Source organism: Eurytemora carolleeae, unplaced genomic scaffold (genome assembly GCF_000591075.1).
Source record: "Eurytemora carolleeae unplaced genomic scaffold, Eaff_2.0 scaffold600, whole genome shotgun sequence".
In the NCBI taxonomy this organism is placed as follows: Eukaryota; Metazoa; Arthropoda; class Copepoda; order Calanoida; family Temoridae; genus Eurytemora; species Eurytemora carolleeae.
In genome coordinates this window covers 166,931-181,889 of record NW_019397594.1, presented here as the reverse complement: position 1 = coordinate 181,889, position 14,959 = coordinate 166,931, and the positions used below count along the sequence as shown (strand labels likewise).

General features: G+C 32.4%; 2 protein-coding genes across 4 annotated transcripts in view; both read left to right on the top strand.

The window, feature by feature from the left end:
- Positions 1-2,405, top strand: part of LOC111715084 (flap endonuclease 1) — a 4,808-nt gene extending 2,403 nt beyond the window's left edge. The window contains exons 5-6 of the mRNA XM_023490337.1: positions 1,135-1,343; positions 1,742-2,405. Coding sequence (XP_023346105.1) covers positions 1,135-1,343; positions 1,742-2,242 — 710 coding nt within the window. The 3' untranslated portion in view covers positions 2,243-2,405. The remainder of the gene's footprint in view (positions 1-1,134; positions 1,344-1,741) is intronic.
- A 939-nt stretch (positions 2,406-3,344) lies between these two features.
- The window catches only part of LOC111715082 (ras association domain-containing protein 5), a 12,377-nt gene continuing 762 nt past the window's right edge, over positions 3,345-14,959 (top strand). The window contains exons 1-15 of one of the 3 annotated variants that reach the window (XM_023490334.1): positions 3,345-3,771; positions 4,597-4,699; positions 5,629-5,663; positions 6,308-6,352; positions 7,487-7,545; positions 8,207-8,308; positions 8,422-8,470; positions 8,902-8,942; positions 9,240-9,302; positions 10,988-11,103; positions 11,659-11,763; positions 12,275-12,352; positions 13,213-13,308; positions 13,693-13,788; positions 14,851-14,945. In XM_023490334.1, coding sequence (XP_023346102.1) covers positions 3,689-3,771; positions 4,597-4,699; positions 5,629-5,663; positions 6,308-6,352; positions 7,487-7,545; positions 8,207-8,308; positions 8,422-8,470; positions 8,902-8,942; positions 9,240-9,302; positions 10,988-11,103; positions 11,659-11,763; positions 12,275-12,352; positions 13,213-13,308; positions 13,693-13,788; positions 14,851-14,945 — 1,166 coding nt within the window. In that variant the 5' untranslated portion in view covers positions 3,345-3,688. The remainder of the gene's footprint in view (positions 3,772-4,596; positions 4,700-5,628; positions 5,664-6,307; positions 6,353-7,486; positions 7,546-8,206; positions 8,309-8,421; positions 8,471-8,901; positions 8,943-9,239; positions 9,303-10,987; positions 11,104-11,658; positions 11,764-12,274; positions 12,353-13,212; positions 13,309-13,692; positions 13,789-14,850; positions 14,946-14,959) is intronic. The other 2 variants (XM_023490335.1, XM_023490336.1) reach the window with 2 other exon arrangements.

Genomic DNA, 14,959 nt, shown 5'->3' with positions numbered 1-14,959 from the left:
TTTTTTATATTACTGCCTTTTTTGTCAATGTTTGCCAGCAAACTTAATATAAAAAGTTTAGTTAAAATAAATAAATTCAGTTTTTAGTACAGATCTTTGTAGTTAATGTAAAATGAATGACTTTAATGAAGGGTATAAAACAAGGTGAAAGCTGAAAGGTATGTAATGAAGCCTTTATTAGATTGAGTTTGTAAATCCCAGAAATGAGTGGAAATTGCAAATCAAACCCAATTATAACCAATAATTTGATATACATCATGATATTTTTCTAGGGGGGGGTAAACAAATTTCTAGGGGGGGGTAAAAAAATTTCGGCGCGCTTCGCGCGCCAAATTCAAAATTTTTACCCCCCCCTACAGAATCCTTATATCCGCCCCTGATCCGGATTTTTGAATTTTAAAACTTTAAAGGTTGTTTTTGTCTAATTCTGTTGGGTTAGAATATGTTAGGTGTACTTTTCTTAAAAAATTGTTCCCCCACACACCTTTTGAAATAATTTTTCCCCCCAGAAGTTATGATATATATTTTACCAAAAAAATTTAGGGTTTATTTGCTGATTGGGGGAAAGTTATGACTTTTTGGTAGTAAATTATCAAAAAGGATGAAAAAAACTTACTTTTTGGTGTGCAAATTTTTTTTCCAAGGGGGGAATTTTCAAAAACATACACCCCTGATAGAATTTTCATTAAATTAATTTAATCCAACTAATTAGAGTGCTTAATTTTGAATTTATGTTGTTTCTTGAGATTCTATCGCGCCTTTTGAATAATTAAACTTAACTTTCATTTCAAGAAACATATGTACATTATATTTAATAAAAATAAAGCTTCATGGTTAAATTTTCACCGTTGATTCCTCTGATATTTTTAATGAATTTATTCTTGTTTTAAGAAATTCCTTATGGGTGACAATCGACAATATTTTAAGTGACCCGCAAGTTTAAACATTAACGATATTACCTATAAGCCCTCTATCTGATCATCAATTAGGAAGATATCGTCGTTTTTCAGTTTTGTTATTGAAAACCACATTACAAAATATNAGAAAAGGATTTCGTTGTAAATCAGGCATGCCGCTAAGAAAAAATTTAAGGGTCTTTTATAAATACGTGTCTACAGTCCCTAATTTTTCTAGATTGCTTTACTCAAGAAGACCTGGAAGAAAGAAAGGAGGTAAAAAAGAAAATAGAAGCTGTGTTGCTGGAATGTAAGGATTGTCAGAAGGAAAAGAACGAAGCAGGAGAAAACGGTGGAAATAACACGGAGGAATACAAGAAAGAAGATGAAAATATGTCGGATGAGCTAAAGAAGAATAAAGATGAAATACAGATAATGGAAGCCCAGGAACCAGATTTAATTATTCTAGCTCAAGAGAAAGTTGAACTGCTTAGACTTAAGTTGAACCACATCTCTTCCGCTTGATCCGGTCTTAGGATTCATTTCATTTTGATGCGAATCCGGATCCTGGATCCTCCCATGCAAGACGAAGAAATTTTAAATTATTTTATTTTTCAAATTATCTCTTTTTCTAACAGTTCAGATTTTGATTTGTGAGCAAAATGTTTTTTTTTTTGAGTTTTTGGTTGATATTTTGCCCCAGATATTTTTGCAAATCCGGATCCAGGAAACTTAAATATTGCGGATTCAATGGATCCGGATCATGCCCGGAACATAAGAGAAGTGGTTCAACTTAGTTTAGCGGTTTAACATGCCTCACTTTTCATTAAATCTGGTCCTACTAGGGAAATAAGCTCGATGGAAACCAGATCAAAAAAGATAAGGGTCCGACTGAAAATCAAGAAAAGACTGTAAACACGAAAATAACGAGAGATCTTGTGATGAATGGAGATCAAGGGAAGATTAAAGATCAGGTGCTAACTGAAGATCAGGTATTCACTGAAGATCAAGTGAAGACTAATAATAAAGAGAAGACTGAAGATCAAGAAAAGAATACAGTTCAAATGAAGATCGAAGAACAAGAGACCACTAAAGATCAATTGAAGACCGAAGCTCCGCTGATGACTAAAGATCAAGTGAAGATCGAAGGCCAAGGGAAGAAGACCGTAGATCAAGAGAAGAATGAAGATCAAGTGAAGACCGAAAATCAAGAGAAAACTGAGGATCAAAAGAACCCAGAAGACAAGAAGACAACGGAAGATCAATTGAACATCAGAAATGATAAGATGGAGACAAACGAAGATTCGAAAATGAATAAAAGAGAAGATTTAAATAGATCATCCTGAACTGCTTTGGGTAAGATTTGACTCACACACTCAAGCAGTCCTAAAGTATTTATAAGGAACATTAAAACCCGTTTAACTTCAAGTTGTTTTATAAGAACCCCAAGTTTTTTACTTCAAAATTAAAGAAGAAAATTTAAAGAATGAAATATTTTTTTGTGAAAAGTTTTAAACAAATGTTTATTTTTTGTTTATTCAAAATTTGTTTTATATTAAATTATTTTTCGTTAACCATGCTAAATTAAAGTTAATAGATTAACAATTGTGTGTAACATATGTACAAAAGCTCATTAAATGTTGGATTTTTCAAAACATTCTCTTCCGTTTTAGTATAATTCTGAGTGAGTATTGTATTGCATTTACAGATTGTCCGTCTTTTTCACTCGTTCAAGTTTGAATCTTATTGATTCGTCCTTTTAGTTCACAATTAGTCCTTGGAGTCTATTTTCATAATTTCCTCTTTCCGGAACACCCTGTATATCAAATTTATTAAAGGCAGAAATAGATTTTTAGATGGCCACGGCCCGTCGCGTTTGCAATATTCCATGGATGCCTGCTAAAGGAGAATGAAACGATTCTTTTCATTAAAAGTACAATGCACTCTTTTCTCTAAAAGATACCAATTTTCCCTAAAGCCCCCACCCCATTGAAAATTAGGTAGGGTGCCCAGCAAAGAATACTCATCCCTTATACATAATAAAACACCGATTAAATATATCGGAAGCAAAAGACGACATTTAAAAATATATTATGTTTACTTCTATATTCTTAAGTGTACACTTTGTACTCTAACACAGTCAAACTTCAGACATTGCAGATATTTAAAATATTTGATAAAACTCAAGAGAAACTGTGTCGAAAACTCATTACTTAGAAGATTTTTTTCAAAGTTTGTAAAGTGATTATTATTAATATTTTGTAATTTCAGACAAGAAAATATTTGTCAGCATCCGGCCAGGCGCGCAACTAGACATTTGGTTAGAGGGGGGCTAGGAGGAATTTTTTGGCCCCCCCCTAAACATTTTTGGGGGGGGGCAAGAAAATGTGTGTTATACTTAAACAATAAAAAACTAACCTGCCCCCTAGTCAGTAATTATAATAAGTCGCGGTTATGATTTAATTGGACCAGAAATTATCTTACCTCTATCCTAGTTAATATTGTCAATCCTGTTCTAGCCGCAGTGGTTAATTTCAGATGCTTTCGAGGGAAGGGGGGGGGGCCTTTGTCCGCTACAGTTAAGCTAATTAAGTTGAACCCTAAAATACTAAAACTCCGGGACCGGATCGTACAATTTTTTGTAGTATATAGTATAAACCCTAACTCGCAAATTAATGAAATTTTATTTTCAGTTACCAATATGTAAAATGCAAAAATACTATTTATTTGTAAAACAAGACACTATCTATCTATCGACTGCTAAGCATCTGTAAGCTCTATGCTATGTTGGTATGGCGGGCAAACAATATAAAACTCTGCCCGGGCCTCTTCGACCACGCGCAGATAAAAGGCGGTCACAAGAACATCCTCACAGGTATATTTACACAAATACGGGACTGTTAAGAGTTTAAGCCCTATTTGCAATGGAACCCTTAAAATCTTTATTTGGGTAACGACTAACTTTAATGAATGTATTAAATTTTGAAAGTGTAAAATTCTAACCATTTTCCTGGTTTCGTAAATGCTGCATTAATCCGCACGTCGCTACACTGTACACAATGTACAGAGAAGTCACAATTTTAAGATAAATGTGGAACATTTTTATGTAGACACATTGACCGCAAATTTGAATTTGAATTGGAGTGTTACTTGAAATGACATTAAAATTTCATTCCATGAAAAGTAGGAACAGAAGTGTCTGAAAAGCACCTTTATAACAAATTTGCAAATCCTTGACATAATTATTATAGGTTGTTGAGATTTTGTTATTTTGACTTACAAGAAGCCTCCATGAAAAATGAGAATTGTATGTTTAAAGTTTTATATCACACCGGTGCAAAATGTTGACTAAGACAGAAGATAAAGAAATCGTTGATTAACAAGCGATTTGTTTTTCTTCAATCAGGAATTTATGTTATGACTTAATTCATATTTAGCAGAATGTAGTGAAAGAAATAGATTGAGAAAAACATTTTGAAACATGTTAGATTTAGCCAAAAATGTACTGCAAGGAAAGTTATTTGCAGTTCCGTATACTCTGCGTACATATTAAACCAGTTCTCTCTGGGCGGAATTTGTAAACAAGAAAAGATGCCTCAGTGTTCGTTAAGTATCCGAGGAGGTTAAAATCATTGAATTTTGATAATTTTGATAATTCACATAACAGTTTCCTATGACCAGAATATTCTGTATGTTTTAGTCCTCTATTTGGATTGAACTTGAACCTGAATTTCTCCAATCTGTTCTCCAGTGGTGTTAGTTTCTTTGATAACCTCAGAAAGAAAACTCCCTCTACTCCACAGGAATACGGCACATATATTCTAATGGATCAATTTTATAATTGGACCCCACCCCCTATACTCTAGATCTCATGTGCCTATAAAAATCGAAATTTGTATTGTTCCCAAAACCGGTGAAAACTGTCCGATTGGTAATTTTTGTATTTTATAAAATTGTTTGTTAAATGACTAAAAACTGATTTTTTGGAACTCTAATATTTTTTGCCTTTATATTATATTTCAATTGCGGTAAACGATGTTGTATTGATAAATATGCTGACCACGGTGTAATCGTTTCTGAAAATACAGTGCACTAGCTTGGGAACCCAGCGTTGCCAAGGTTACTAAAAGTTACTCCCGCCGTTTACCTGCAATTAAACGATTTCCACTAAAAGTTACTCCCGCCGTTTACCTGCAATTGAACGATTTCCACTAAAAGTTACTCCAAGCCGTTTACCTGCAATTGAACGATTTCCACTAAAAGTTACTTTCGCCGTTTACCTACAATTGAACGATTTCCACTTAAAGTTACTCCTGCCGTTTACCTGCAATTAAACGATTTTACTGGGAAACTAAATTTTCGCTATTAAAATCGACATGTTCAACTAAGAATCTCAAAACCAAGCTAAGACCATTTCCGTGGATCTCCCAAGCTCCCCAATCAAAATTTGAGGCAAATCAGTCAAGGGGTTCCTGAGTTATGATCAGAGAAACAACCAGACAGACAAACAATGATAATTTTCTATATATATATATATGATGCAAACCATTATAAATTGTTTTTTTATGGAAACAACCCGAAAATATAATGTAAACGATAAAAATTAGTGTAAAAAAATCAAAGAATTCATTCAGCCTTTATTGTATTTTACCACATTCAGTTCATTTAAATAATAGCTTATTAGTTTGAAAATATCTTTTTCAAATTAAATATTAATGTGGTTGTACCTCAGTCGGACATGGCGAGCTCCCCTAGTAATAGTTTAAGGTAAGAAATATTGTTCTAGCTCTTAATTGGACTGTAATTGTAATTATAGATGACCCTCCATTATAACTCTGACAATTTCTCCATTTCTCAAAGTGAGATATGCGCAAGTCATATTCGTGGAGAAACTACAAATGAAAATCAATTATGAAGAAATAGATAAGTAAATCATGACAATGTGAATCGGAAAGTTTATCACTGAAGGGTCACTTATAATTAAATTTACCGTCTCTTTATGCGGAACATATCAAAAATGTAAAAATTTCAATTTTTACCCCTTGGTAGTATCTAGTGAAATAACATTAGCGGAAGTTTGATTAAACTATGTCTTGTAAAGTAGTTCGCGTCCTTCTTTGTACTTTTAATTATTTCTTTGATTTGAAGTTAGAACTTGGGACTAATACCTTTCCTATATCCCGTGGTTTTCCTCAAGTGCCTACCTCTGATATCGAGGTCAAAGGTTCAAGTTAAACTATACTCCAGACAAAAGTTCGAACCTCAATAAACAATAAATATTTAGGATTTCGCAGATTTTTCTGTCTTTATTGGTGGATTTTATAATTTTAAACATCGACATGTTTAAAAGGCATTATTATAAATTGATGTGTCTTTAATACAAGCAAACAATTCTAAATAGATATTATCAGGGACTCATGGTTGTCTTATACAGATACTCCACGCTCTAAATCATTGTAAGATTTCTTAAGAATTTAAGCAGAGGTGTATAAGTCCCCATTTTACAGCATGAAAGACACCTCTGTTATCTTCGCTTTTGTATTCTTTACTCTGCTTTACCCTTGGGCCCTACCTTCCCCCCATTTTCAACATATTTTTATTCTTTACTCTGCTTTACCCTTGGGCCCTACCTTCCCCCCATTTTCAACATTTTTTATTCTTTACTCTGCTTATACCCTTGGGCCCTACCTTCCCCCCATTTTCAACATATTTTTATTCTTTACTCTGCTTATACCCTTGGGCACTACCTTCCCCCCATTTTCAACATTTTTAAATTTTATTATAAATTTGAAATTTCTAATGGGAAATATATAAGTATTCTTTTTACACAATTTTTTATTAATCTAGTTTGAAAATCTTAAAAATAAATTGTAAAGAAATAATTACGGGGGTGTTAAATATAAGTAGAAAAATATATTAAGCAAATTATGAAACCTATTATAAATAATGATTCGACCTTTTTGTGAAATTATATTCTATGAAAGTGATGGGAGTTTGTTCTCAATTTAAAATGCTCGTTTTAGAAAAAAAAATACGATTTAAAGTAAAAAGATGGGTTTACGGGGGTTATTTGGGCTGAGTCCAGAAACTAATGCATGTTTCGCTGTAATTCAACTTTAAACCTTTCTTTGTTAAAACTTCTTGTCTTTAATTTGATCCTTAACTGTAAATGCATGTTTTTTCTTAATATGTCATCCTGCAATTTTTTGTCTAGCTTAAAGCTTTAATTAAGGTTTTGCGCAGTTTTCTTAACAATAATTCAGAATTATTTGTTTAACTCTTCAAATTGTAAATATCGAAAAGAGAGAAGAAAACAATTCTCTAATGAGCCTGCATTTTAACAAATGACTTTGTAAAGTTGTTTATGACGATCCATGCAAAAATGGCATTGCACAATTCACATCGTTACCGTCTCAAGCCTCTAGGGTACCGTTGTGAATCGGGCATTGCCATCTTTTCTCGGAGGGTCACTTAAAATTACGCCACATTCCCTTTAATCACGTAATAATTTTTTTTTTTTCTGTACAAAGAAAGCCATATTGATTTGTTGAAAGAAAAAAATTTTATTGTTCAAAACATTTTTTATCTAGTGATTCTTCCAGTAGTCCTCCCGAGAATATTGAAATGAGCCCTTTCTGCTTCGGAGAGGGTAAGGAAATTAAAAATAACTAAGTCCCCCCCCACTTACATAAATTGTTAGTTTAACAGGGGGTGGGGGGGGATGTAAATATAGTAGTACTGATAAAAAAATGTATTTATTGTTTACGGACATCAGCTGGTAAGTTTGTTCTCCCAAAATCATTATTTTCCCCAAACTCAGGGAAAAAACTTTCTTGGAAGTGGATGATTTTTACCCTTGATTTTCTGTATTTTTTGGGTTTTGGGAAATATATGTCCCTGATTTCCTACATTGTCGAGAAGTAGGGAATATATCCCCGGATTTAGTTAATTTTCTAGGTGTAGAAAATATATTCCCTGATTTCATGAATTTTCTAGGCGTAGGGGAATATATTCTATGATTTCCAATATTGTCTAGGTGTAGGGTATATATTACCCTAATTTCCTATATTGTCTAGGTGTAGGGAATATATTCCCCTGATATCATGAATTTTCTAGGTGTAGGAAATATATTCCCTGATTTCATGAATTTTTTAGGCGTAGGGAATATATTCTATGATTTCCAATATTGTTTAGGTGTAGGGTATATATTCCCCTGATTTCCTTATCTTGGTGTAGGGATTATATTCCCCTGAATTCCTTTATTGTCTAAGTGTATTGAATATATTTCCCTGATTTCCTATATTGTCTAGGTGTAGGGAACGGTGAGGGTCATGATTGGGTGGAGCAGGGTTGTACCAACCCGACTTGGTGCGATCTTTGCGGAGAGCTTATATGGGGTCTTTACGATACAGGTAAATTGGAATAAAATTAAAGTAAAAATAAAAACGTAAAAAAAAGGAAAAACTCATCAAACACTGAGGGCGGGCTTTCCTATGTTTTTTTTTTAACAGATTTTATATTTTAGGTGTTTGGGTGTGTGTTCATTGTAAGTACACAGCTCATGTGAAATGCAGGTATTTTAGTGGTTTTTAAAGTGCTAATTTAGATATCGAGCAAAATGTTCAACAATCATTATCCGCAAATAATGAAATAAACCCCATTTGAACAATAAAACCTTAAGTCTAGTGATATCGAAATGTTTTTAATCTTATCAGTGTCTAGGATCCGGATCCTGAATCGGCACTGACAAAAAAGGATTATAAATAAATGTCATTGTTTTGATGCTAAAAATGATTCAGAAACAAGGAAATTTTTGATAATCTCATTTTTTCAACTGTTCAGATTTGGGTTTTGAAAGCAAATGATTTTTGTTTGCAGTTTTCGGTTGATATTTTGCCTCTTGGATCCGGATCCGGATCGAGAAAAACAAAATGTTCCGGATCCAGATCCTAAGCACTGGATGATCTATTAGAGAAATATTTAAATTTTAAATATAATTATCCAGGGAAAGAGTTAAGTTAGACTGCTCATCAATACATGCTGTAGGTGAGAATTATATTTTTTCTTTCTACATTTTTGGCTTGTCTGTCTTTTTGTTTGTGTCCAAGTATTGAGTTTTTTTTTTTTAATTGTTAAAATACATCAATCACTACAATTTTTCAATGTTCACGGGGGGAAAAGCTACTTAAAAACCAACAATAAAAAGCTAAAATTGTTAATTAGATAAGAGGCGCGAAGCACCCTAAAAGCCAATTCCGTTTTCTGAAGTTGCCCAAGTGAGCAAAAGACTAACTGTTAGTAAAAGTCAAATAAGTTTGAAAATTTAAAAAGATAATATTTCAGATACTCCAGATGGTTCAATTTTATCAAGATCTGACAGTGTCTCTTCAACATACACAACAGCAGGTAGAAGGGGCAAAGTAGGATTCACTAACAGCCTGATTTGATTTGATTTGATTTGATTTGATTTGATTTGATTTGATTTGATTTGATTTTGATTTGATTTGATTTGATTTGATTTGATTTGATTTGATTTGTAAGAGTTTATATAAAGGCTTATCATGTGTTAGAGGAGATAGTCACACTTTCGTCTTTAATTGTTCACAAAGATCACACGAAACTTGATTATATACCTTTATCTGCTCGAAAGCAGCAGTCCCGGTTTAGAGAAACACAGATGCTTCCGACGGACTTCTCCCAGATGAGGAACGGATACTTCTCCGAGAGGAGGAACGGATACTTCTCCGAGAGGAGGAACGGATACTTCTCCGAGAGGAGGAACGGTTACTTCTCTGAGAGGAGGAACGAATACTTCTCCGAGAGGAGGTACGGATAGTGATGGGATCTAAATAAGATAAGGTTAACATTAGATCTAAATCTTGAGGACAGCTTCATAATCGTTTTTCACCTTTATCTGCTCGAAAGCAGCAGTCCCGGTTTAGAGAAACACAAATGCTTCCGACGGGACTTCTCCGAGAGGAGGCGAGGATACTTCTCCGAGAGGAGGCCAGAATACTTCTCTGAGAAGAGGCGAGGGTACTTCTCCGAGAGGAAGTAGAGATGTAGATGGGATCTAAATAAGATTAGGTTAACATTAGATCTCATCTTGAGAGCAGTTCATATTCAATCTTCACCTTTGTCTGCTCAAAAGCAGCAGTTCCGGTTTAGAGAAGCACAGTTACTTCCGACGGGACTTCTCCGAGAGGAGGTGGGGACACTGTTGCTCAGCAGGGAGGTACTCCGCAGGCAGATTCTCATTCATGTTGAAAATACAAACAGACTCTCATTCGTGTTGAAGCTATCATCCTCGTCCAGGAGTACGGCGAGGACACATCAGAGGAGGACTTGGTCTAAGAGATAAGGGAGTAGTTAGTTTCGCATAAACTTCAAAAGTTCTAAATTTTCTAGAAATGTGTTTTCACCTGTTAGTTTATTAGTTCATAGTTCAAAACAGGCGTTGAAATACATGTACGATCTGGATTCACTTTATATAACATCCATAAGTTTTAATGAGCTTAGATTCAAAAGGTTTTAGCCAGTGTTACATTTACATTTAAATAAGATGTTTTATAAACCTAGTATTGCACAACCTGGAGTACTAACGAGATATATGGACAGTTAACTAGCCCATTTTTGTCTGAAATACATAGACCATTAAATATAATTTTTTAATATAGGCTCTTTAAATTATAGACTTAGACGTTATAAAAAAGCTTATTAAGCTTGAAGATCTAAAACTTTAGGCCAGAACAATACATTTAACATAAAACTTTAGTTAAATTCTCAGATAAAATCTTATATATAATTTTGAATAAATGTTCCTGTATATATATAGTAGGAACAAGTGTAGAGTTAGATGAGAGGATCTTCATGTGCTTCTTTAGATCACGATTTCTGGATTCAACCTGAACATCAAGATTTAAGAAAAGATCCGTAGATCTTACACCCAGCTAGCTAGACCGTACCACTTTTACCCAAAAATTCATATTAACAAAAATTTCTTTCAGTTTCTTATATCTATATGTATTAATATTTTACTGGAACAAACCCTATTTAGAGTCCTGAATTCAATATTATTCTTGTTTATCTAGCCGAAGCGTTGGATGAGACAATAAGTGTTACTTTGACAACTCAGGAAGATAAATTCCACACTCTGCATGATTTATCAACCCTGCACGACCTTTCTTCAGACTTCAAAACCTTACTGGTAAGTATCCTTAGTCAAAGTTAATTCATTATTTGTAACTGTTAAAGAACCGTTGAAGAGCTGACTCAAAGAAATCGGAAAAAATTGCGGTTCATCTAATCGAATTAATCAAGCTTAAAAGAACTGTTGTTGTAATTTCTAGAGACCATTTAAAATGGGCCAAGTCAGAATCTCAACAGTTCCTTCTAAACTTTTATCCGATTATTATTTATGTGGAAGATGTCGTCGCTTTTTTAGTTCTGAGAGGAAAATATCCGGCTAGCACCTAGTTTTATAATTATTAGAAAAAATAGAATAGGGTCAAATTAGTTTTGATTGATATGACGAATAATATTCTAGAGGTGTAATTCTTTTTAGAATTTTAGATTTTTTTTGGGGGGGGGGTAGAAATGATTTTTAAAGATAAAAAATTCGTGTTCCCCAATTCAGCGAAAAAATCCTTTAGACAATGTTTGCTCTCTGCTCAAATACCCTCAACTTCTGTGAGGAAAAAGGATTGTCGAAAAGGGCCAGGGGAGGGTAATTATTTTTCAAGAAACATCCCTACATATTCAGGATGATTCGGATGAGTATCATACCCTGAAAGATGTTGATGAACTGGATGATGAAGGACCTTCTTCTACTGTTCCTCTCCCTCCTCTTCTTGCTCTTCCTTCAAAGGTAGATCATAAAATATTTTATTAGATTGGCAGGCCTGATGCACAACGGTACCTGTTAAAGCTATTTCGGGTCAATTATGAATTAGATATTCATGTTTTTGTTTTGGACAACTGATTATTTTTATTTGTGGTTTCTCTATTTAGGTGTCCTAGTCCTAATTTCGAATTCTTAAATATATTATAGGATAAAAAAGTGTACCTAGAGAGATAATAAATATATTCTATAATTTATAAGTGTACCTATAGAGATATTGATTATATTCTAGGATCTTGATGTGTACCTAGAAAGATATGAAATATATTCTGGGATCTTGATGTGTACCTAGAGAGATATGAAATATATTCTAGGATCTAGAAGTGTACCTAGAGAGATATTGAATATATTCTAGGATCTAGAAGTGAACCTAGAGAGATATTGAATATATTCTAGGATCTAGAAGTGAACCTAGAGAGATATTGAATATATTCTAGGATCTAGAAGTGAACCTAGAGAGATATTGAATATATTCTAGGATCTAGAATTGTACCTAGAGAGATACAACAGCTTTCACCCGGCCGGTCAACAGACTGTATTCGATCAGGAATCCAAGGTATATCTTTTTTTCATTTTAGTCGTCTTTTTTGTAATAGCTATGAGACTCCATGTCAGGGTGCTCCTGAAAAATTCCCCAGATGTAGGACTCATTTTCCTTTTAAGATCATTTATTTTTCTTTTAAGACCATATTTTTCTTTTAAGACCATATTTTTTCTTTTAAGATTATTTATTTTTCTTTTAAGATCACTTATTTTCCTTTTAAGATCATTTATTTTCCTTTTAAGATCATTTATTTTCCTTTTAAGACCATATTTTTCTTTTAAGATTATTTATTTTCCTTTTAAGATCATTTATTTTCCTTTTAAGATCATTTATTTTCCTTTTAAGACCATATTTTTCTTTTAAGATTATTTATTTTCCTTTTAAGATCATTTATTTTCCTTTTAAGATCATTTATTTTCCTTTTAAGACCATATTTTTCTTTTAAGATTATTTATTTTCCTTTTAAGATCATTTATTTTCCTTTTAAGATCATTTATTTTCCTTTTAAGACCATATTTTTCTTTTAAGATTATTTATTTTCCTTTTAAGATCATTTATTTTCCTTTTAAGATCATTTATTTTCCTTTTAAGACCATATTTTTCTTTTAAGATTATTTATTTTCCTTTTAAGATCATTTATTTTCCTTTTAAGATCATTTATTTTCCTTTTAAGACCATATTTTTCTTTTAAGATTATTTATTTTCCTTTTAAGATCATTTATTTTTCTTTTAAAATCATTTATTTCCCCCTTAAATCATTAAATTTTCCATAAAAAAATAATTTTTTCCCGACTCGGTGATAAAAGACCAAACATATTTTCCTGATTAATTGAGAAAGATTTTCAAGAAAACTACTCTTTTTTTCTATGTAGATGTTCCAAGGGTTTATCCGAGTAGATATGAACCTACAGAGACCTATAAATGTTCTCAGTGGAACCAGACCCCCATCTTTTTACAATATTATGAAGGTAAAAGAAATGTGATAAATATAGAGCAGGTTAATAAGCAGCATTTAATAGATTCAGTAGCTTACATATTGATCGGCGGATTAATTGATTGATAATCTGACGAGTTGATTGATTGATTGCCAAAGGTTTTAATTTATTAGTTAAAACTGTTTATTTTTTATTGATTGATATGTTTAGGTAAGTATAATTTTTTCATTCATTAGTTAAAATTCTAAAATTGTTTTTGATCTATTTATAGATTTATTTCTTTAATTCTTTATTTCACTATTTTATTTATTGATTTAGTAATTCTTGCATCAGTTAGTTGAAATATCTGTTTTGAGATTTATTGCATTGATTGATTGATTGATTGATTGATTGATTGATTGATTGATTGATTGATAGGAGGAGGATACTATAACGGATCGGACTTTGACAACGTTCTACCTCCCTCCTCATACGGAGAAAGCTATTCATGTTACTAGTCAAACTACAACTCAGGTATTCATGTTACTAGTCAAACTACTACACAGGTATTCATGTTATTATTCTAACTACTACACAGGTATTCATGTCACTAGTCAAACTACTACACAGGTATTCATGTTACTAGTCAAACTACTACACAGGTATTCATGTTACTATTCTAACTACTACACAGGTATTCATGTTACTAGTCTAACAACTACACAGGTATTCATGTTACTAGTCAAACTACTACACATGTATTCATGTTACTAGTCAAACTACTACACAGGTATTAATGTTACTATTCTAACTACTACACAGGTATTCCTGTTACTATTCTAACTACTACACAGGTATTCATGTTACTATTCTAACGACTACTAAGGTTTTCATGCCACTATTGTAACCATTTACATAATAACCAAATAATAGGCAAATATTAAGCATATTTATGCTAATTAGGTATTATACATTGAAAAATTACTAATTAGTACACAATATAAGTTCCTTTTTCGTTTTCATCAAGTCCTGGATCTAGCTAATAAAGTAATGGTTTTGATAATATTGTAAAATGTCGATTTTTTTACATTTTGAATAATTAGAAATTGATATGATTGATTGGATAAATATTGTAACTTTTAAATGTTAAAAATCTTGAAACTACTCTGAACATTTGGTATAAAGTATCAAGCGTAAACTATTGAAAATACTTAAAGGATTTAAAGAGGGTTTAAAGAGTACTATGTATCTTTTTTTGGATACAGTTCATACATTCTCGTTAAAATTATTAAAAAATTTGAAATGGAAAAGAAAATGTGTGAAGTGTAAACATATAAAATAGAATTTTCCAGGTAAAAAAGTGGACTTAGATTAAAAATTTAAAAATGATTCGCCCATAAAAAAAATTTGCAGAGACATTTTCATTAAGATCGTAAATTCATAACCAAGCAAATATTTTTTAGCAAAAATTGCATCAACCATTTTTAAAGAAAAAATGTCTTGCCTAAATTTGATGAATGATAATTATTATTTGGAATTTGTTGTTTTTTCAGACACTCACTTGGGAATGCCTTATTATGTGTGTTCACTTTTAAGGATGTAATACGGTGCTTACTGAAGAAGTTCAAAGTTGCAGATAATCCGCACAAATACGCTTTATACGAGAGATCTGATGATACAAGACGAGACAGGTAGTATATATATA